The 25043-nt window shown below is 38.4% G+C and overlaps 1 protein-coding gene across 1 annotated transcript in view; it reads left to right on the top strand.

The window, feature by feature from the left end:
- The window catches only part of Nct (Nicastrin), a 178792-nt gene that overhangs the window by 142348 nt on the left and 11401 nt on the right, over positions 1–25043 (top strand). Inside the window, exons 10-12 of the mRNA XM_067135186.2 lie at positions 9087–9314; positions 9394–9496; positions 22526–22718. Of these exons, the coding sequence (XP_066991287.1) occupies positions 9087–9314; positions 9394–9496; positions 22526–22718 (524 nt within the window). The remainder of the gene's footprint in view (positions 1–9086; positions 9315–9393; positions 9497–22525; positions 22719–25043) is intronic.

Genomic DNA, 25043 nt, shown 5'->3' with positions numbered 1-25043 from the left:
CACTGGCATCTTGGAAGGAAGGGTGCGATCAGTAGTTATACCAGGCAAAGTATTCACTGGCATCTTGGAAGGAAGGGTGCGATCAGTAGTTGAGAGGAAGTTGGATGAAAACCAGTGTGGTTTCAGACCACAGAGAGGCTGTCAGGATCAGATTTTCAGTATGCACCAGGTAATTGAAAAAATGCTATGAGAGGAATAGGCAGTTGTGTTCATGTTTCGTAGATCTAGAGAAAGCATATGACAGGGTACCGAGGGAAAAGATGTTTGCCATACTGGGGGACTATGGAATTAAAGATAGATTATTAAAATCAATCAAAGGCATTTATGTTGACAATTGGGCTTCAGTAAGAATTGATGGTAGAACGAGTTCTTGGTTCAGGGTACTTACAGGGGTTAGACAAGGCTGTAATCTTTCACCTTTGCTGTTCGTAGTTTACATGGATCATCTGCTGAAAGGTATAAAATAGCAGGGAGGGATTCAGTTAGGTGGAAATGTAGTAAGCAGTCTGGCCTATGCTGATGGCTTGGTCTTAATGGCAGATTGTGCCGAAAGCCTGGAGTCTAATATCTTGGAACTTGAAAATAGGTGCAATGAGTATGATATGAAAATTAGCCTCTCGAAGACTAAATTGATGTCAGTAGGTAAGAAATTCAACAGAATTGAATGTCAGATTGGTGATACAAAGCTAGAACAGGTTGATAATTTCAAGTATTTAGGTTGTGTGTTCTCCCAGGATGGTAATATAGTGAGATTGAATCAAGGTGTAGTAAAGCTAATGAAGTGAGCTCGCAGTTGCGATCAACAGTATTCTGTAAGGAGGAAGTCAACTACCAGACGAAACTATCTTTACATCGGTCTGTTTTCAGACCAACTTTGCTTTACGGGAGCGAAAGCTGGGTGGACTCAGGATATCTTATTCATAAGTTAGAAGTAACAGACATGAAAGTAGCAAGATGGATTGCTGGTACAAACAGGTGGGAACAATGGCAGGAGGGTACTCAGAATGAGGAGATAAAGGCTAATTTAGGAATTCGCAACACCACCAGGTTGATTTCCTTTTACATTGAGAAGATGTTCAAAATATTCCCTCCACCTCTCCAGAGATTCCCTGGGATCTATTATGAGTTCACCTGAATTACTCAAAACACTGTTCATTTCCTTTTTCCCTCCCTTCCTAAGATTCTTTATTACTGTCCAGAAAGGTTTCCCTGCTGCTTGACCAAGTCTTTCCAGGTTATTACCAAAATCTTCCCATGACTTCTTTTTTGATTCAACAACTATTTGTTTTGCTCTGTTTCTTTCATCTATACACAGAGCCCTGTCTGCCTCGGGCCTTGTTTGGAGCCATTTCTGACAAGCCTTCTTTTTACGTTTACAAGCTGCTCTCACTTCATCGTTCCACCAAGATGTTCGCCTTTTCCCATCTTTACACACAGTTGTCCTTAGGCATTCCCTTGCTGTTTCTACTACAGCATCCCTGTATGCCACCCATTCACAGATTTTACACACTAGAATTATTAAGACAGATTTAATACATTCACTTAGTTGTAAAAATGCAGCAAAAATACCCTTACAGCCAGTGAGGCGTTTGAAAACATAAAGACGTGTGTGTGTGTTGGTGGTGGTAAAATTTTTGAGCTTCACGTCTCCATATGGGGTCATACGTTCGTTCAAAATCGAGAACTGTGCGTACCCATTTGGATGCACAGTATATCTGTATTTTGGAGCTGTATAAAGCCTCTTCCTGCCATTTGTCGGCAGTCTATTTAAGTATGTGCATAGGCCACCTTTCATTCCTCAATTCTTCAATTTCCGTTTTGGCGCAACTCCATAGGGTACGTCAGAAGTGCATTGTAGGGTGACAAAGTCATTGTCTATCTCAGTTGGTGTGCAGTGTTGTGAGTTTCATGTTGTGTGAGTTAATGTGTTAGTTTGTTCATTACCACTATGAGTAAATCGAGCTGTAAGAGACTTAATGAAGATAGTCTGAGCGCTTTGTTGAATAATTTGGACAATGACAATGTAATTAAATTAAAAATTAAGAGTAAAATATTTCCACCTTTTCAATACAAAATCAAGTAATGTGTGTTACATTGCGGAAGAAACATTTATTGGAACTAGTTTTGACGTATTTATTAAGGTCATCAGCCAAATCGCGAGTTGCACAATGTATATGATAGTTCATAGAAATTGTAAAAAAAAAAAAAAATTCCTGAGAACATGGTGGATTGACACTATAAATGTGAAAAAGTCAAAATTGTTGTAAAAGTTTGGATAATGCATAAAATGCATAAATTAATACACTTAGCTGTTGAAGGAAGAATTCAAGAAGAAGAATTTGGGCGTTGAAGATTCTTGAGGTTTGTATATGTCGCTCCTTATGAAATTCTGATAGTTGCGCTGCGATCTGTTGGACGTATTGCAGGTAAGGTCTCATTGGTGATCAAAGTTTCAGATTATGTTTAAAAATGCATACATCAATGCACATAATTGTCATTGAAGGATAACGAAGATTCTTGAAAATTATGTATCACACGATACGGAATTCTAAAAGCTGCAAATCATCAAGGATAGTAGTAGTGCTGAGCAAACAATCCATGCACACGCAGTGAACAATGTAAAATGATGGTAAATAGAAGTTATTCAAAGTGATTGTTGAAGTCCTTAAAAAACTGAAAGTGAAAGTAGCGCTTGAAAGTTTAAAAAGTTTTACAAATTTAATATGATGGAGAAGATTCGCAGTTTAGTGCGGAAATAAATGAAATGAATAAAATTGTTAATAGTAATAAAAGCCAAATTAGTAAAATGGTAATGGGAAAGAGGGGAAAAAAGAAAAATATGTAATATGTGACTCACCTTGCGTTGCTAAGTGTTGGACGTATTGGATAACTTATGTGATGGGAGGCAAGATAAAAGAAGGAAAAGAAAGAGAGGAGAAACTGCGGGCAGAAATAGGGAATGGAAGGGGGAAAAAAGGAGGAGCTAATTTAAAGGGAATGGAAATGGGGGAAGAAAACACATAGAAAAGGTAATAAAATATGTAATATGCGAATCAATTTGCAGTGCGAAATGTTGGACGTATTGTATAATTTATATGAAAGGAAGCAAAAATAACGAAGGTAAGGAAAGAGAAAATAGGTAGGATAGTTTGGAGATATTTGGTTAAGTGAGGTGGAAAAATGAGAGAGGAAGGGCTAATTTTGGTGGGGCCAAGGGGTGAAGGAATAGGAGTAAACACGTATGAAAGGTGCCATGAATAGAATGAAAAATTGATTTTAGATTAGTTAAATTAACATTTTAAAAAAAAATAATCAGGAGGTCAAATAGAATGTTGATATCTCAGAAATTACATTTAGGTTATGGTTTGAGTTGAAATATTGATCTAAATGTATGATACAGTTTTCTGTTATATCGAGTAGGGGGCCTTTGTTAGTGATTTTGTAGATGTCTTTAGTAAAAGTGAAAGTGGAAATTAAGGGAATGTTGAGGGGCAGTGTCTGTATTTGTTGATTATTCTTTCAATGAAAAATTATTGTAACATTCGGATTTTGCAATGTATCAAGTGGTGTTCAATTCATTTTTAAGATCTTTTTTAGACATGTGTACAGTGAAGGCTCTGTGAACTAAGCTGTTGTAAGTTGCCTGTTTTTGAGTCGGGATGTGTTGAATCATGAAGGATTGTGGTTAGATCTAAATAGTTTATTTTTTTGGTCTTGTTTGGTTTCTGGTGTGAATATAATATGTGGATCAATGTTATTAAGATTGAGGGGCACGCGGCTGTGAACTTGCATCTGGGAGATAGTGGCTTCGAATCCCACTGTCGGCAGCCCTAAAGATGGTTTTCCATGGTTTCCCATTTTCACACCAGCAAATGCTGGAGCTGTACCTTAATTAAGGCCACAGCCGCTTCCTTCCAACTCCTAGGCCTTTCCTATCTCATCGTCGCCATATGACCTATCTGTGTCGGTGCAACCTAAAGCCACTAGCAAAAATTAAGATTGAGAAGAGTGGTAGCTTTTTCATCTAGAATAACTAACATATCATCTACATACCTGGCCCAAAATAGAATATTGTTAAAGTTTTGGTTGTTGTCAATCTTATTATATTCTAGGAAATCTAGATATATTTCAGCTAGGATACCTGAGGCAAGTAATCCCATTGCTAGACCTTCCTGTTGATAGATAACGTTATCAAAAGTGAATAAATTGTTATTTACAACTAATTTTTATTTATTTATTTTATTTATTTTATTTTTTATTTTTTTTTATTTATTTTATTTTATTTTATTTATTTTATTTATTTAAATTATTTTCAATAATAGGGTAAAATTTTGATATTTGTATACTGGGATACATCTTAACGATATTGAAAGACTGAAGGGAGTGATGGGGTTAGATGTAGATGTTATTTAATTTATTTATTAGATCTGAGGTGTGTTTGATGGATTGTTTAGACATAAATTGATAATTCTTCCTCAAAAATTTTTGGATAACTTGAGATATTTTATATTTTATTTTTCCCCTTCCATTCCCCATTTCTTTCCGAAATTTCTTCTGTCTTTTTCTTTTTCTTCCTTTATCTTGCTTCCCGTCACGTAAGTTTACCAAACAGATTTTAATTAATTTAAAGAGATTCACCGAAGGATAATTGAGTGGTTATGTCTCAATCGCACCAACTAGATACCGGTAAATGATGGTAAATAGAAGTTATTCAAAGTGATTGAAGTCCTTAAAAAACTGAAAGTGAAAGTAGCGCTACCTACCTCGAGTACGCCGGGAATAGGCGCTACGCAAATTAGTGGAAGGGGTATTGCTCCCTTGTAAAAACTACTGCAGGAAGGGACAAGCGTCAGTCGGGGTTAGAGGCTTGTCGGCGGCGAAGCTACGCTCGGTTAAGCCCTCGTTAGTTCTTTGTTCATGTGAAGTTAACTCCTAATTTTAGTGAAATAATACAGTTTGCATAAACAGTGTATAATTTGATCTCTATGACGGATGTGTTAATTTTTTAGGAAACCGTGATGTGTAAAGTAATATTATTATCATTACGGTAGTATAATAATCTGACGTAGCAGCAGACTGAATAGGAAAACCGAGAGATAGACGAGATTCGGTACTGAACCGCGGGCTACGTAATAGCTTACGAGATCGTGACCGGACGTTCACAGTGAACGCTGTTAACCGAAGTGTGAATTAAACAGTGACGTTGTGTGTACACAGGATTAGCTGCCAAGGACTCCACCAGCATCGAACAATGGATCTTCAACTCCAAGATGGAATGGAAACTGAAGTAACCACCGTGGTGCCCATGGAGGAGGAGTAAGCTCAGGATGGACCTCCTGAGTTGGCGCAGGTGTCATCATCATGTGATAGAGATGAGTACAAAATTCTAATATCTGGCATGCATAGAAAGGATGGGAATATTTGTTGTAAACTGACGCTATAAGAGACTAAAGATGTAGTTCTATTGAAATAGAGCGCCGGAATGGGCGCGTAATTATTAATCCTTAGTTTAGGAAACCGACAACAGGTCTGAGTAATTGAGTGTAAATAATTTAGGGAATATAATACTCTAGCTTTGCATGGGATGGAGATTCATTCGATTATTTCTTTCTTGGGAGATTCTGTTTGTTTATTTGTGTCAGAAGACCAGGAATAATTAGTTTATGGGAGTGCAGTGAGAGTAGTTATTAGAGTATTCATTAATTTGATAAGTGTATGGTATGTGAAACGGTAAGTGCTATAGTACGTAAGGCATGCAGCTGCGAGATTCAACGGCCGGACTGACACCCACAACAAAAACTCCACCCTTTGAAATACTTAGATAGGGAGTGGTAAGTTTAAATTGATTCTGTGTTTAAATATACCAGGAAGTGATCATAATAAGTGTGTTAAACATCGATTCGTGTGAAAATTAATTAATGCATGTATTGCCGTGTGACGATAAAGTAGCCATGTGCCGACCATCGATTAATTAGCAGTCAGTAATCAGATGTTAATTGCCGCGCGAGTGCTTAATTGTGTTGTAATTGCTGTATAGATTCCGCGCGATGATCATGTATAAGCAAGGTAGCGGGTAAGCTATGTAGGACGGCAATAATAATAATAATAATAATAATAATAATAACAACAATCAGGCAAAGATTACCATTATGATACGGGAGTTGTGTTGTAAAAAAATGATATGATACTGCTGGGTAGATATGTGTTTAATTCAAAGTGATTTGCGCGAGTCTGGTAAGGCCGCAGGATATTGGAGATGTACTTCCGAGTGAAATGTTACGGTTCCCTTTGGAAAGGGAAGGTTGTGTGGGTGTTGACCCCATGAGGGTGGTCAACCGCCGTCTGGCCTTGGCCCAGTGTGTTTCTTTTTTTTTGTTTGAATGTCCCGTAAGCGAGGAAGGAGGGACTTGGCTGTGGAAATAAAGTTGGTTTCTTTCAACGGCAAAAATAATGTGATTTACCTAACACAGCAGAGCAGTGTATTAATTAACAAGCGACCCGCCGATAATGGTAATGTTTGCCAATGAATCGTTGTTAATTGTGCGAGTATAATTAGATAGGGATTACAGGACCCTGCCTTCATCGCAAGAGGTTGTCAGTTCGATGCTCAACGTAGGCATTGGAGGCCTACAACGTCAGAAGAAAGATCAAGTGCCTTTTATGTATTTTTCTCGCATATCATGTACCATTTATGTGTTTTTTTATGTCATGTGTGGTTGTACATAAGGTCAGTGGTGGTTCTGTCCATCAGCTTGGCGACGTCCAGGATAGCGAGGGTCGGGTTCGAACCCAGATGTTGTGTCATATGTGTGTATTTTATTTTACGTCATTTCATGGGGAAATCTAGGTCTTTATTAGAATAGGGATTGCTCAGATGTGTTGTCGGACGCATGTTAGATTATGTGTTGGCGATAATATAGCCTCAGTGTTATGATAAAATTACCATTCGCTATATGTCACGATACATCGCTCCGCGATAAACGTACTCGTTTCTATCACGTATAACGGACAGACGTCCGCCAAACAAACTACAACGAACATTTGTAAATTTTAATGTAATTCATTAGGGTTATTTCATGCGTCATTTCCCATCATCATTAAGGTTCAATAAACCGGTTTGTGAGTTTTATATTTTTAATTCAAATGTGTTCTCATTTTTAGCTATATGCACCGCTTCTCCTCCCTTGTACGCCTCTAAGTTGACTTTAGTTCAGCGCCTATTTATTTCATACTTCTTGACCCGTCAGCGACCCTGTAGATTCCTCGCCGGTGCCATATAGAGAGGGGGCGGGTGCAATACGTCCAAAACATCGCAGCGTAACTATCAGAGCTTTATAAGGAGTGATATATACAAACCTCAAGAATCTTCACCGCCCAAATTCTTCTTCTTGAATTCTTCCTTCAACAGCTAAGTGCATTAATTTATGTATTTTATGCATTATCCAAACTTTTACAACAATTTTGACTTTTTCACATTTATAGTGTCAATCAACCGTGTTTTCACGACTTTTTTACAATTTCTATGAACTATCAGATACACTGTGCAACTCGCGATTTGGCTAATGATGACCTTAATAAACAGGTCAAAACTAGTTCCAATAAATGTTTCTTCCATAATGTAACCCACATTACTTGATTTTGTATTGAAAAGGTGGAAATATTTTACTCTTAAGTTTTAATTTAATTGTAATCATAGTTAAATACGGACCATTCAAAATGAAATTCATATCTCTTAATGACAATATAAACGAGGAATAGAGTTACAGTGACTTTGAACCAAGTACAGATGATGACATTGCAGAAAGTAGTGGCAGTGCTGAAAGTGATTATCAAAGTGAAAACGAGTAGTCAAGCACACAGAGCGATTTCTGCTTTCAAGCCGCAGCCATTTTCTTTACTCGCTTCCTGCGTGCTCGTAACGGCTGAAAATGAAACCACGTGGGTTGAAATCTAAATTCAACTAAACTTTGAAAGTTTGCCTTTCTTTGCGCATATCTCACAGTATGATATGTTCATTAGATTTCATAGAATAAATTTATGAAATCGGGTCCATCATTTTGAATTGCCCTGTACTTTCAGCACTTGTTTACATTCACGATACTACAGGCAACACAATAACACAGGTTCACACATAAATACAATGGAATGATGATCATGACGTTCCTGGTCCGTAGTGAACCAATAACTACATTCACATATACTGTTTCCCGACAATATTTGACTGCCTCTCTTTTTCCTGAGATAACTTCTGATGCAGATGATGAAGTAGCAGCTCACATATGTGCAGTTATTGCAGCAAATACTAAACAATTCACTGTTTCTGTTATTATGATATGTATATATCTTTCAAATATTATGTATAATGAATTATTTATTTTCTATTTATATAAAATCTTGTGTTCATGAATAAAATTTAAGATCATATTTGTCATTTAGCTGAAATTTGCTTTCTCGGCTATCCTACGAATCTGAATAACACTTCAGCAGTAGCAAGCTCTTAGTATGAACAAGCTAACAAGTCTCTCATAATCAACGACATCCCTGGAGAGGAAAAGGTAAGTATGGCCGAGCGTTGGGACATAAACTACTGCATAAGTGCGACCTCATATGGGGGCGCATATACCTTTACAATTCGTAATGACCAATACGACCCCATATGGGGTTGCAATATTTAACCTAGTATACATGATATGTTAACCTAATATATCATAAATATAAACATAAGAAAAGCATAGTGACTTTCTGAAAATACGCTGTAACCGGAGTAACACTTCACGAAAGCAAGTGATATCACCCCTACTGACAAATGGAAGCACTCCAGGAAGTTGGTGAGAGAGAGAGAGAGAGAGAGTGTTATTCTAGGGTTAAATCTTTTAACAATAATTACTTTTAAGCTTACTTGTATCGATAAGATAAGAATGATCAAGCTGATTGATGAACTGCATGTATCTGTAAAGCAGAATGCATGAAAGGAAAGGTGTTCTGCATTTTGAGACAATAGAATGACAGTATGCAACACTTCAGAGAATTTTTTACTTTTTGTGTCTTATTATCTTTAATTCTTTTGATTCGTATTTCCTATACAGGTTGATGAATTGTTCCATTGCTACTTAGATAAAGCAAACTGCTCCTTGTTCCGAGCTGCAACCTATAAGCAACCCCTGATGGAGAGACCAGCCAGTCTGTATGTTGGCGTAAATACCTGGGCAGGCCAAAATCAGATCACCATGCTGACTGGCCAGACCCTAGCATATCTCACTGGAGAATTCACCAACCACACTGAGGAACAGTGCCATAATAATCCTCAATATCAGGTGAAGTAAAACAATTTTTACTCAAAATGAACTTGCTATTCCAAATAGGCTTACTTAATATATAATTCTTCTGCTTCAGATATTTCAGTATCTTTGGGTAAATGGTCCAAATGAAACTGGAATGTGTGTCAAAACTACGATGAACTATTCCACTGCTACAAGCCCTGCTTTCGAGATTTCAGGTAAGAAACAAAGATTTTGTAACTACATTCATTATAATGACATTACTTATTTCACAAAAGGTGTGATATTTGAGTGACCTCAACAGGGTTTGCTAATACACACGAGTCTTTTGAAATGGGAAGTCACACCTTTCTAGTTTGGATTCCGTGTGGCTAATGCAGACAAGATTTAGTCATATAATTAACTGTAACGACTGCATGTTAGGGTAAGGTCTATTACACACAAACTGAGAAAACTTTGCTGATAAAATCACTGCAGAGCAAAATAAAACTGTGCAATGTATTTTAATGTGCACCTATACAAACCACAAAGATTCTTTGCCAGACTAGAAATTTCTCGGTCCAGATGGATCGCCAACCCAATTTTATCTGTAAGAGTTTGGCTCTGTGTATTCGTATGAAATCTAGTGGAAAGAAAATATATTAGATTTAACTTTCTTTTGTTACTGTATTTCACATATAATACAGTTATGAACAGGTCATAGAGGCCGTCAGATGTTTTCCATTTCTGTGTAATACAAGGGACATGACTAAACAGCAATTCAGTATATATATTAAATTGTGGATATCTGTAGTAGTTATATTGTTTACTATTTCAGAATTTTTTAAAATTGTAGGCCTATATTGTTTAAAAAGGTGCGCTCTATAAACTGAAAACTTACTAATTTTGAGCGAATAGCTAATCTTTCTTCTGCCGCAATTCTGTTTTGAATAGGAGTTTCTTGTTTGCCAATAATTTACTTTATTATGACATGTATTTCCGAAAATTTATCTTATTTGGTCTCAAATATAGCTGGAATGTCTTGTTGTTCATATCCACTATTAAGGTACAAAATTCTTCTCCTAGCATTTTCTATTTCCATTAATATTTTTCTTCATAATGCAATAAATTCTACATCATTGCCCAAAGAGAACTCTTAATTCAATATACATTTTGACGATTTACAAGGTTATGTCGGCAGCTATTACTCCTTTCCAAGTTTCCAATTTCTCTTGCTTTCCATCCATTTTAATGCAATACTGTTTGTGCTTGTACAGTATTTCAGATGACTGAACAAGCCAGTTATAGCATGAAACATGTATCCATACAAATTTCATTCTATGGTTGGGAAGGATGGGCTGCATCTGATGGAGGATGCATTTCTGTCATTTAGATTCTTCATGCCTGCGACACTCTTGCTCAAATAGTTCAGTAGCAGTACAAGTGGTTTGGCACCAAAGCAAGCAATTCTTGACAAGTGTGCCCCAGGTTTGATGCTTTATATTTGTAACATTCATGGTTTGTTTAAGCTGATCTTTATAGCTCCTGAAAGGGACACCATGGGGTCTCGTACCCAAGGAAAGTTCACCACACAGAAATTGACAAGGAAGCCTGGTGTTGCTCATACAGCAGGCATGCACGGTCATTCAAAATTGATGGCCAACGATAAGAGGCTTCTACACTGATCATGTACATTTTCTCAAGGATTACAGTACAAGATTGGAGGCTTGGTTCTCTTATATGATATTTAATATGGAAGAAATTTCCTGTTTATGAAAATTCTCAATTTTTTTGATATCACGATGGTACAGGGTCCAAGAATCACTTTGTAGAGTAACATTGAGATGATGGCTGCTTTATACACTGTGTGTTTGGTATGAACTGTTAAGTCTTTATTCTTGAGGACACAGTTGCATAGCCAACCAAATGCCAGGTGGACAGCACGGAATCTGTTTTCTACATCCTCCTCTGAGGTGCATCATTTAGACAAAATGCTTCCATGGTATGAAAAGTGTTCTACCTGTTTTAGAGTCACATCTGAGACTGAGACATTGAACTCTTTAAGGCAACTCCATGGGTCAGGTTAGGCAAGAATCTTGTTTCTTTGAACATTGATAGCGAGGCCAAAAAATCATATGCATACTTGAAAATGTTGACTGACTGTTGCAGCTCATCAGGTGTAAGAGCAGATGATGCAGTGTCATCAGTATGCTACAGTTCAGATATCTTGGTCACATGCGTTAAATTAATTTATTTATTTATTGGCTAGTACATAGTGTTATAAGTTACATACAAATATAAAGTAAATAATAAAGTATTTGAAAAAAGGAAAAAGCACTAAACAATCAATCAAACTTATGTAGAGTTCATAAATTTAAATCTAAATTGTTTAATCAGTGAGTAATCTTATCTGTAGCCTACACAAAATCTTCCAGTGGCCCCAAGTATGATCTCCTAGGGCATTCAGTGGTGATATGCTGGATGGTCTGCTTTTCCTCACTGCAGTCATACTCGGGAGGATCTCATACCCCACACTGTCTATGATTGTTGCAAATTCTATCGAGGCCAACCCAGGTTTTCTTGGTGGATGCTGAACACTAAATAAGGCCTGCCACTCAATTGGAGCTGTGTTGTTCAACTCCAGTTGCCACTCATAAAATCCATTGTATGACCTGTTGATGAGCTCCCTGGTAGTTTGAAGGGAAGGATATATTGATTTCAAACATCCAAACCTAACAGCCAAGTCTTCGTGGATGGGGAGAACTCGGTTCATTAATATTTTCCTAAACTCACAAATCAGATTATTTTGTCTTTGTATTGTTGGAGGTGGTATGTAAATCAACACTGGCAACCAGAAAAATGGAGTAGATTTGACTATGGACTGGTTCAGATCTGTATCAGTCCTTTCAACATATGGGTTATTCAGCCAGACAGAAGTACAATACTCAGCTGAAGAATAAACCAGCCCCACTGCTGATGACAATCGAAGAGTGCATGCCAAGGCTCCCCATGAAGATCCCGCAAGTTTTTGAATGATGTTGTTCCTTGCCCTAAGTTTAGTGGCGCTATTCAATAAATGTTTCTTGAATGATAGTGTCCGATCAAGAGTTACTCCAAGGTACTTGGGTCATACAATGGATTTTGTGAGTGGCAACTGGAGTTGAACAACACAGCTCCAATTGAGTGGCAGGCCTTATTTAGTGTTCAGCATCCGCCAAGAAAACCTGGGTTGGCCTCAATATCATATAAGTGAATGACTGGATCATCATCATGCAGTAGAGGAGAGTTATTGAGTGATAACTTTTAATGTTTGCTATTCAGGTGGAAGAAACAGGTTTCTCTTTAACTGGTGCTTGGAATTAGGCATCACTTATCAAATTACTCGCACAAAATGCCAACGTCTCTATTTAGAATTGTTTCTATCTCATCTACAGTGGATTGTTGAGTAACGATTGCAAAATCATCAGTGTGATGTAGTATACGGTACATCTGCCATATACAAATTAAACAGCAATGGGGAGAGCACAGATCCTTGAGGGAGGCCATTATATCTGTTCTGCTTATTGTCCATAGCTACCTGGATCAGTCTCTTTGATAACATATTGTTCATGAGTTGTGACTTTACTGTGTGCAATCGTTTTTCAAAACCTGTCTTATGTTAGTTGTTAATGCAAGAACTTGGTCCTCACTACTATGGTTAGGTCTAAAATTAGCTTGGTCCACTGGAAGTGGCTATGATCGTTAAGGCATTGAAGTCTATATGGTCAGACACTGTGGTTAGCCGGTTCGAGCCCCGGTTGGTAAAAAATAATCCGCTATCAGAATGTTGGCCAGCATGGTTGGGGAGGTGGTAGTACCGGTATACAATTTCTAATCACTAGATTGCGTGCCAAAAGCCTGGATTAAATTCCAAAACTGCTCTACAGGGCTCATATGGAGTGAGGCATATGATGCTGTTGACGGTGATTTGTCCGTCGGATGGGGACGTAAAGCTTGATGTTATTCGATTCACCCTCTCCCTCGCCAACATCATCCAACATCCAGACACCCAGGTTATCTATGGGTGTCAAATAAAAAGACCTGTACCGGGCGAGCCAAACATGTCCTGGGACACTCCCAGCACTAAAAAAAAAAAAAAAACATATGATAAGTGAATGACTGGATCATCATTCTTTGCCCCATTTACTGGAGAGGAGCTTGTGTGTGCCCTGAAGATAACAAAGAACAGAAAAGCATAAGTTTTTGAAAGGCATCCACCCTGAATTCCTCAACTACTGTGGTAAACACCCCAATTGTCCTGAAAGTTACCGTCCAATTGCTCTAATGAATGTGTTATAAGTAGGGCCCGGATACATATGCACAAAAAACTCCAAAAATATGCATGCACATATGCACTAAAAATGTTGAAAATATGCATTAAAAATTAGATAAAATACAGTTACCAAACGGATTATTTAATTTCGACTCAGTGTTAAATTGATAAACATGTTTCATTCCTTCAACACTGCACCGAGTTTCCTTTTAACTTTTTCTACCGTTTCACCATGTACACCATTTAAAGAATTAATGGTGTTTTTAATTAACTGAAGGGATTCGTGTAGGGGTGCACCGTGAGTTTCTAGGCCCTTAATCGCCTTCGAAAGTGACGAATCATGCACATGGGTGAAACTGATATATTTATATACAGTTTCCGAATCAAATGCGCACTTTGCTTTACGAACACACGCAGTATGACTATTATCAATACTTTTAACTACATCTTTCACTTGATTAAAGTTCTCCTGGTAGAACGATATTGCAGATAACCAAGTTCCCCATCTTGTTAGAACAGGTTCCGGCGGAAGAGAAACCTGAGGCAGATGAGTTTTGTACAACTGTACACGAGCTGGTGCTTTTAGGAACAGATTATTCCCATTTGAAAATACTTTGTTGACAAATGGAAAGAGAGTACGTATCTTTTCTGCAATACGATGCCATCCATGGGCCAAACATGTGACATTAACACGATTTGGAAAATGTACTCGAAGAGGCTGACCAGTTTTCATCATATACGAAGCTGCATCTGTGACTAAAAGGCACACTTTGTAACAATCGCTCTCCGATTCACTAGGCCGCAGAACTCGCAGGAAATCGTTAACAAATCTTGCAAGTGTAGCGTGGTTGTATTTTTCTAGCACTTTGCACAAAAGTAAATGAGGTTTGCCAGATTCTTCTGGACATAATTTACCCACTATGAAGTTCGCAATGTATCGACCACACGAATCGGTGCATTGAAAGTAAACAGTTCTTCCTAAGGGTAGATTCATCTGGTATCCTTTGATTAGCACAATACTTTTGAAGAAACGAGTGTAGATGTGGATTATTCAACCTTCATACAAAAGATTTACAAATACCAGCGGAAAATGTACTAACTGCACGCTGTGTTTCCACGTCGGTTAAAAGTAGTGTTGCGTATTCTTACTCTGTCTTTTCATCTGAGATGTGAAGTTGTTTTCGAATGCTGTTCAGTTTGAAATTTTTTATCGCTTTTACACTCTTGTCACACACTTGACAGTACACTACATCACCCTCACTTGTATAGTCACTATTGCCTGATATCCACAGTTTTAATTAAAAAAGACCTAGAGCTCTTATCTTTAGGCATTTTTACATTTTAATTTCATAAAAACACAGCAATGGACGAAGAGCAAGTTAACAGATGAACGCACGTGTTTAAGCAAACCTTAGGAGGCTACTGTAAGGAGGAAGGAATGTCAGAAAGAAGGAAATAGCTGTTGTGAAAAGGATCATTACCATCATTACCCGTATACCTGCTTGTATTACGACACTGAAAGCATTTTCCTTCATCAGGGAAGTCTTCTCGTGTTGCCAAGGGATGTACAACATATTGAGTTCATTAGTTTTTCATTTTGTTCAGAAATCTTAGATAATCGATCACACATAAGAGAAAAATATATATGTATATGCACTAACATTCAAAATATGCACTAATGTTCAAAATATTGCCGGGCTGAGTGGCTCAGACGGTTAAGGCGCTGGCCTTCTAACCCCAACTTGGCAGGTTCGATCCTGGCTCAGTCCGGTGGTATTTGAAGGTGCTCAAATACGACAGCCTCGTGTCGGTAGATTTACTGGCACGTAAAAGAACTCCTGCGGGACTAAATTCCGGCACCTCGGCGTCTCCGAAGACCGTAAAAGTAGTTAATGGGACGTAAAGCAAATAACATTATTAATGTTCAAAATATGCATTTGCATATGTGCATATGCATTTTAAAATAATCCAGGCCCTAGTTATAAGCTCCTGGAATGACTCATATGTAACGGAATGAGTTAAATTATGTGAACGAAGTCTGGTCAAGTTGAGCAGAATTTCATCAAGGCAATACCTTAATTCAGTGCCGGAGGTATTGATAGACAATGTTTCAAAAAAAAAAAAAAGCAGCAAAGCAAAGAGCATTGGTTCAATCCACGTGTGTTACAGAAAGCATCGTTGATGTTTTTCGGATGGCGAATACGACCAGTTGTATCTCATGAGTGCTCAAACCAGGCCAACTAAAGTATCTCAACATTCTCATGGCAGCTCTCAAATAGAATGAAAGGGCTTTTCCAGATCATAAAACACTAAATAGAGGGGTTGCTGATGTTCTCTGCAGTGGTCAGACTTTCATGAAAATGATGCCTCTTGAGGTAACTGATAGCAACAAGGAATGCTACTTGGTGGTAGGATTGCTATGGCAACACTTATGCCATTGGCTTGGCTTACAAAAACCCCTTCTCCCTGTCAACTACATGAGTTACTAGCTGAAAACATTCATCTGCTACAAGCCCTGATTTTGACATTTCAAGTAAGATACAGAGATTTTGTAACTGCGTTCATTATGACTGTGATAGCTGAGTGACATCACCAAGGTAGCTTGCTAATAACAGAGGATGGTTGCCCAGTTGTACTTCATCTTAAAACAGTAACCAGCATCACCAACTTGCTAATACACACACACAGGTTGGAGATTTATCGGTCCAGATCGATCGCCAACCAAATTTTCTCTGTAGATTTTGGGTCTGTGTACTCGTGTGAAATCTTGCAAGGATTCTTCTTAGCAGTCTTCAGGTTGTTTCTAAGAAGATTCTTCTGGAATCTCATTGTGGTTTTCGTGCTAATTTGACATAGATTCCACAAGCTCTGAGCGCATATTTTTAACTTCATCATCCTATAACCACCCTCAAATTGTTTCTCGTACTTACGTTTTTGAGAATCTCCTTTTGCAAATAGCCATATTTCCAATAGGATTGTCAGTGGAATTCACTGGACTGCTCTAGCACACCAGTAGAGAATATGTTATCGCTGAAGAACTCCTTGACTTTCTTTTAAGATTGGTAAAGAACCAGACCTTGCTGGAAGATGGATTGATAGTCCTGCTGGAATATATTTAAGTGAATGAATTTACACCCCACATATCATATGGATGTGTGTGGACAGCAGGGATGTATCACGATAGTTGTCACGTATACACTACACTCACATTTGTAGATGCATTTTTAAGGTCACTAGGTATTTGCTGATTAAAAGGATTAGTGTGAAGAGCCTTGCCTTTAGGTATAAAAATCCACTCCACACTGAATAAACTTCATTGGGATGTTGTCTGTTCCAAGTGCCTTTCTGGGTTTCAGTTTGTTGAGAGCCTCACAGAATTCCTGGTAGACAGTGGCATTGCCATCCATGGCTCTGCAGCTGTTGTGGCACATCACAGACAAAGACCTCAGCTGTAATAGAGTTACAATTTAAAAGAGTGGAAAAGTGCTGTTTCTCATTCTCCAAAATTACCTTGCTAGCAGTAAGGGTGGTAGTTTTGTTGGCTGATTTCATAGTTCCTACCTAAGAACGAACTGGTCTACACAGCTTTTGAATCCCTGCATGGAAGTTTTACAGGTCTCTGGCATCAGACAACTCACAGCTGCTGGAGAGTGCATGGCGGAGGATTCATAGTGTAAACGCAATCCTCGATGTGGTCCCACAAATCCTTAATTGGGTTATGTTGTGAGGAATTAGAGACCTAGAGAAGTACTTGAAAGTACATGCTCTTCTGACCACTGTCAGACATTTCTGGCCTTTTGACATGTCATATTGTTTGATGGCTGATCCTGTCTGCCACAGGGAAGATATTCGAATGTCAAGTGATATCTATTTTCTGCAACATGTTTCCCGCATTGTACCGACATCAGTCCATCTCTGTCTTAGTTTCTACACCAGTTTGTTGTATTGTCCAGATACACAGGGTGTAACAATAAGGTACAGCCAAACTTTCAGGAAACATTCTTTACATTTAGAAGAAGAGAATATGTTATTTGGACATGGATCTGGAAATGCTTTATTTCCATGTTAGCACTAATTTTCTACAACTTACCTAATACATTATTCATGGGAAACACACATGACCAGAACGTATCAGCATACCGTAAGACTCTCTTTCTTACATAAAATTATCAAACTGCCCTGCGATAGGATTGTTATATGCATCAGACAGTTGAGGCGCTGGCCTTCTGACCCCAAATTGGCAGCTGCGATCCTTTCTCAGTCCGGTGGTATTTGAAGGTGCTCAAGTACGTCAGCCTCATGTCGGTAGATTTACTGGCACTTAAAAGAACTCCTGCGGGACTATATTCCAGCACCTCTGGAATTCCAGTCTCTGAAAACCGTAAAAGAGTTAGTGGGACGTAAAGCCAATAACATTATTATTGATATGTGCATCAACCCACCATCAGCACATTCGGAACTCAATGCAACAAATAAGACAATAAGTGAGGAACGTGTCCTGAAAATTTGGCCATCCTTTGTTACACCCTATAATGTTTATGGGCCTACAGAAATTTCACCGCTCTAAAAGAGGAGTATGTAGTACAGGTTTCTTATATAGCTGCTTCATTGAAGTGTAATGTAAGTTACAGAAATGAGGACATACTGTTAAATATGATAAGAGGTATGTAACTGATGAATAAATCCGAGAGAATATAATATTTGTGTGTTTCGATTAAATCACCTTAAATGATAAATATTTAAATATCCCTTCTGTTATTGCTTTTAAAGAACATCAGTGTTCCAAAATAATTTCATGTGCCATTAAGTGTGCAATTAAAAGATGCAAGTCTCTCATTTAAGTTCTTTAAAATGCCAACCAACTTTGAACACAGTAAGCAGGTGTGAATCCAACTGCACTACTAAGCAGGTTTAATTTTAGAGGATGAGCATCAAAGAAGTTAAGTTTTAAAAATTAAATCTTTCTTGGAAAATACCAATTTTTCTGGTAGATACTACAATATTCACCAAACCAATACCCACCACAATAGTGCAGGTCTGTATGTCTACTAGTTCAGCGGATGATGAGGAAATCGAAAGAATATATGAAGAGATAGAAGATTTAATACAATATGTAAAAGATGATGAAAATCTAATTGTGATGGGAGACTGGAATGCAGTGGTACGCTGAGGAAGAGAAGGTAATACACTAGGAGAATTCGGATTGGGACAGAGGAACGAAAGAGCAAGTCGCTTGGTTGAATTCTGCACTGATCATAATTTAGTCCTTGCCAAAACTTCGTTCAAACACCACAAACGATGGCTGTATACGTGGATGAGACCTGGAGACAGTGGAAGATATCAAATAGACTTCATTATGAATAGGCAGAGATTTAGAAACCAGGTGCTGAATTGCAAAACTTACCCAGGAGCAGACGTGGACTCTGACCACAACTTGTTGGCCATGAAATGCCATCTAAAGTTGAAGAAATTGAAGGAAGGAAGGAATGCAAGGAGATGGGATCTAGACAAGTTGAAAGAATAGAGTGCGAGGGATTGTTTCAAGGAACAAGGACTAAATGAAAAGGCTGAAGGAAACACAATAGAGGAAGAGTAGATAGTCATGAAAAATGAAGTCAGTAGGGCTGCTAAAGAAATGTTAGAAAGGAAGAAAAGATCAACTAAGAATCAGTGGATAACTCAGGAGATATTAGAAGTGATTGATAGAATGACAAAAATACAAGAATGCTAGAAATGAAGAGGGCGGAAAAGAATACAGGCGATTAAAGAATGAAGTGGATAGAAAGTGCAAGGCAGCTAAGGAAGATTGGCGGGAGGAGAAGTGCAAGGATGTCGAAGTTGTATGGTCCTAGGAAAGGTAGATGCTGCGTATAGGAAAGTGAAGGAAACCTTAAGAGAAAGGAAATCTAGGTGCATTAGTATTAAGAGCTCAGATAGAAAGCCATTTCTAGGGAAAGAAGACAAAGCAGAAAGATGGCAAGAACATATACAACAGTTGTATGAAGTAAAGAAGTAGATGATTTGTTTCTGGATCAAGAAGAGGCTGTTGATGCTGATGAAATGGGAGACTGAATTTTGAGGTCAGATTTTGGCAGAGCTCTGAGAGACCTAAATAGGAACGAGGCACCTGAAATTGATGACATTCCCTCTGAATTACTTACTGCCTTAGGAGAAACCAGCATGGCAAGGTTATTCCATTTAGTGTGTAAGATGTATGAGACAGGATAAATGCCATCCAGTTTTCAGCAGAATGTTGTTATACCTATTCCCAAGAAAGCCGGTGCCGACAGGTGTGAAAACTACCACACCGTTAGTTTAGAATCTCGTGCCTGCAAAATTTTAACACGTATTATTTACAGAAGAATGGAAAAACAAGTTGAAGCTGAGTTGGGAGAAGATCAGTTTGGCTTCGGTAGAAATGTAGGAACACGTGAAGCAATCCTGACTTTACGTCTGATCTTAGAGGATCGAATTAAGGAGGACAAGCCCATGTACATGGCATTCATAGATTTAGAAAAGGCATTCAATAATGTTGAATGGGCCAAGCTATTTAAGATTCTGAAGATGATTGGGATCAGATACCGAGAACGAAGAATTATCTACAATCTGTATAAAAATCAGTCTACGGTGATAAGAATCAAGGGCTTTGAAAAAGAAGCAGCAATCCAGAAAGGAGTAAGGCAAGGCTGCAGTCTGCCTCCCCCCCCCCCCATCCTCCTTTTCAGTGTTTACATAGATCAGGCAGTAAAGAAAAACAAAGAGGAATTTGGAAAGGGAATCACAATCCAAGGAGAGAAAATCAAAACCCTGAGATTTGCCGATGATATTGTTATTTTTATCTGAAACTGCAGAAGATCTCGAGAATTTGCTGAATGGTATGGACGAATTCTTCGGTAAGGAGTACAAGATCAATATAAATAAGTCCAAAACAAAAGTAATGGAGTTCAGTCGAATGAAGGCAGGTGATGCACAATATTAGATTAGGAACTGAAGTCTTAAAGGAAGTAGATGAATATTGTAACTTGGGCAGTAAAATAACCAATGATGGCAGAAGTAAGGAGGACATAAAATGCAGACTAGCACAAGCAGGAAAGGCCTTTCTTAAGAAAAGAAATTTGCTGTATTCAAACATTGATATTGGAATTAGAAAGATGTTTCTGAAGACTTTCATCTGGAGCGTGGCATTGTATGGAAGTGAAACATGGATGATAACTAGCTCAGAAAGAAAGAGAATAGAAGCTTTTGAAGTATGGTTTTACAGAAGAATTCTGAGGGTGAGATGGATAGATCGAATCATAATGAAGAAGTACCGAATCAAGTTTGTGAGAGGAGATTGATTTGGCTGAATTTGACGAGACAAAGAGATAGAATGATAGGACACATCGTAAGACACCCAGGACTTGTTCAGTTGGTTTTTGAAGGAAGTGTATGCGGCAAGAACAGTAGGGGTAGACCAAGGTATGAATATGACAAGCAGATTAGAGCAGATGTAGGATGCAATAGTTACGTAGAAATGAAAATGTTAGCAGAGGGTAGGGTGGCATGGAGAGCTGCATCAAACCAGTCTATTGACTGATGACTCTAACACACACACACACTACAATATTTTTGTGGTGAATATTCAGATTTTACCGGGCAAGTTGTCTGTGCGGTTAGGGGCGCGCAGCTGTGAGCTCGCATCCAGGAGATAGTGGGTTCGAATCCCACTGTCGGCAGCCCTGAAGATGGTTTTCCATGGTTTCCCATTTTCATACCAGGCAAATGCAGGGCTCTACCTTAATTAAGGCCATGGCTGCTTCCTTCCCATTCCTAGGCCTTTCCTTTCCCATCGTCGCCATAAGACTTATATGTGTCGGTGCGACGTAAAGCAAAAAAAAAAAGGAAAAAAACCCAGATTTTTACCCATACATTTATGAATTTGTGTGTGTAATATGTACTGTAGTGTGTTTCATGTTTTCTTCCTCCATTCATTCTTCTCTGTTTATTATATGCAAAAGATCATCACATCAGTATTATGTTATCACTTTTATATAGATATCCAAATTTATTGTAATGTGGTTTTTATTTCAGTGAATATACTGATAATAATTGATATTAATTTACAGGGCAATGAGAAAACTCTGTATGAAGATGTATGCCATAGCATTTCTGGCTTAACATTCCAGTTCTTTTGCAATAAAGGCAATGCTCATAATAACCACCTGCAGCTTGAATGCAAGCATCCAGTCATCGACTTGTAGAATCCTGCAGTCTTTCAAATTTACCACGTGCTTGTTAGACTTGTTGGCAGCCTTCTTTTATAAGCTTGTATTTTCTGCATTGTGCTCCAAAACCTGGTCTTTGAGAGCAACAGTTCAGACACTGACCTGTCAGCCAGTATCTTTCAATCATTTTTTAATTGATCCGGTATCTCCCGGCCATTCGTGAGATCACTGAAATGTTTTCATGTCTGGAAGAAGCCTATCGCAAAATCTGTGTCCACACATCTCGCTCTTGCTGCATTACATTTGATTAGTCCGTAGTTCAAATGCATATCTGCCATTCCTCAATTTAAATAATCCATCTTGCCACATCAGACACTGTCTTTTGAACCATACAGTCTGGAAGGACCCACACACTGTGCCTAGTCAGCAGCTCATGCGATACAAAGTGTGCTGTGGCTGGATGTACACAGGCAATAGCGGAAGTCCAGACGTTGGCTACTTGCATGCCTCTACCTACAACAAACCTCGCCTCTCCTCTACTACCACATCCCAACAATTACAGCGCCTACTAATCATTGGAAATGACGAACAATGAAATGCATGTTCATATAGAGTTTTTTCGTTTTTGTGTGTCTTATCCAGTTGCAATGTGGGTCCCACATATTAAGATATACTCTGTGTATGTTAACCTCAGAATTTTTATATAATTTTATTACTTAGATGATTAAATAGTGCTATATTTTGGCTTGCAGATTATGACTGGACATCTGGTCAATACTCCACATGGACCGAGTCTGTATGGCAAGAGTTAAGTGTGAGAATATTTCTGAAGCCGTCACCTTATCATGAGAACCTTATTTTCTCTATTGGAACCGTTGTTCTTATACTGTCTTTTGTAGTTGTATATTTCCTGAATGCCCGATCACACATTCTTTTTGGAAACACGTAAGTATTGTGGATTAGTTTGAAGAATATTTTGATTGCCTCTATAAACTGTATCCTTTTATTTGTTTATGTCCGACTCGTTGGCTGAATGGTCAGCGTACTGGCCTTCGGTTCAGTGGGTCCCGGGTTCGATTCCCGGCCAGGTCGGGGATTTTAACCTCCATTGGTTAATTCCATTGGTTCGGGGGCTGGGTGTTTGTGCTGTCCCCAACATCCCTGCAACTCACACACAACACATAACACTATCCTCCACCACAATAACACGCAGTTACCTACACATGGCAGATGCCGCCCACTCATTGGAGGGTCTGCCTTACAAGGGCTGCACTCGGCTAGAAATAGCCACACAAAATTATTATTATTATTATTATTATTATTATTATTATTATTATTATTATTATTATTATTATTATTATTATTATTATTATTATTATTATTTGTTTATATCACGTGAAATCTCATCAACTCCTCCAATGAGGTTGACATCAGGAACGGCATCTGGTCATAAAAACCCACCACGAAAGATTCATCTCACCTCATACGTGACCCTGTAGAGAAACGGGACAAGGGTTGGACAAACAAACATTGGGAAGGAGAACATCAGTGAAAATCTAGCGCTTCTATTCTGAGCAAAATCATTACTTTAAATATTCTGGAGAAAGAGGGCTTTATATGAATAAGAGTGTAATCTGATGAAAATGTTCATGGAGTATTTAGACACACTTCATGACAAACCTAATGGGGAACGTGCAAGTCACGAGGTTCAGAGTGCTCTAGCGGACTTCTCTGAATTACTGTTTAGGTTAGCGCTGCAAGTTGCTAATGGAAATAGTGAGCAAGGAGCGATCATTGAGGGATATTTTCTTTTATGATGGATTTAATGCTATGAATTTTCATACCCAAAAGTGAATCAAACAATACCATAAAAGAGCCTGTTATTTCAAATGATATCATAGGTGTTAAATAACAGAAATGTTTCCCCCCCCCCAAATTGCTTCGTCTGACTGTCACAGCTAGGGAGAAATATTTTTAAGTATATGGTATAATATTCTTGTAAAATTACAACTTTGTACTTCAAGGATGAACAGTTTTGTTTACCTTAGGGGTTCTGTGATACACCTGGGACTGTACCATGATAACTTTCAGTTTAATACCGTAGCAAAGCAGGGTATCTTGCAAACATATAATAAATACTGCACTAATAGAAGGGTAGTATAGTATTGACATTTACACCATGCAGCCACCTACCTTGCAATAAAAGATGACACAACAATTACAAATATAAAACACATAATGTATCGTGTGTGATACAAGAGGTCACCACAAGTAACACTAATTGTCTGAGCCAGAAAAAGATAAAATACATGATGTATCGTATATGATACATAGAGTCGCTAGAGGTTAAGATTATTTCAGTTAAATACCTCAGCTTTACAAATAGATTTTGTTGGAAATTATGAAAATGAGTTTGAAATATGGTCCAATATCTTGGCTGCTGTGAAGCCTTGATTAGTTTTAGAACTTCAACGTCTGCATGATCGCAATCCTTACATACGTAAAATATTTTTAGTTACATCATATGTGACACCTACAACATAAAAGAACAACCTTCGGTTAAAATTACAACTTGGTACGTTGAACGATTTAGAGGGTTGAATATTTTTTTCATCAGTCTTCAGCCCGAATCAAAACCCTTTAAGGATGTATTGTTTTAAGACCACTTCTTGTTTAAAATCTAAGACATTGAGGAACGAGCATCGTATGAAATTTTAACTTCATAAGTGGAGGAAGCCATGTCTGCTCCCACTGGCAGTGCTACCAACCCCAGCGATGTTCTGACTGTGCTTCAAGCGGACTTCCGAACTTTTAGAAATTCCATCTGTGCTGAACTCTCTGTTCTGAAAGACAATGTCGAAGATAACGAGAAACGACTGGAAATTCAGGAGGCTCGGAGTGACGAAGCGGAACAGTACAGTAGGCGTAATTGTCTCCTTCTGCATGGAGTGAGTGAAACGCCTAATGAGGACATCTATGGAAAGGTCATTGAAACTCTCCGTGATAACCTGAAAATTGAACTGTCCATGGACTCCATCGATCGCTGCCATCGACTGGGACGCCAACGTAGATCGACTGCGGACGTAGTGACCGAGGGTAATCGACCTATCATAATAAAATTCCTCCGCTACCACCAGCGGGATCAAGTTTGGCGCGCTAAGCGACAGCTGAAAGGCTCCAAACTACTTATAACTGAATCCCTCACTAGGCTGAGAAAGGACATCTTGAATAAGGCACGAGAGACTTTTGGACTGCGTAACACATACAGCC

Source organism: Anabrus simplex, chromosome 1 (assembly GCF_040414725.1).
Source record: "Anabrus simplex isolate iqAnaSimp1 chromosome 1, ASM4041472v1, whole genome shotgun sequence".
In the NCBI taxonomy this organism is placed as follows: domain Eukaryota; kingdom Metazoa; phylum Arthropoda; class Insecta; order Orthoptera; family Tettigoniidae; genus Anabrus; species Anabrus simplex.
This window is presented reverse-complemented; position numbering and strand designations above follow the sequence as displayed.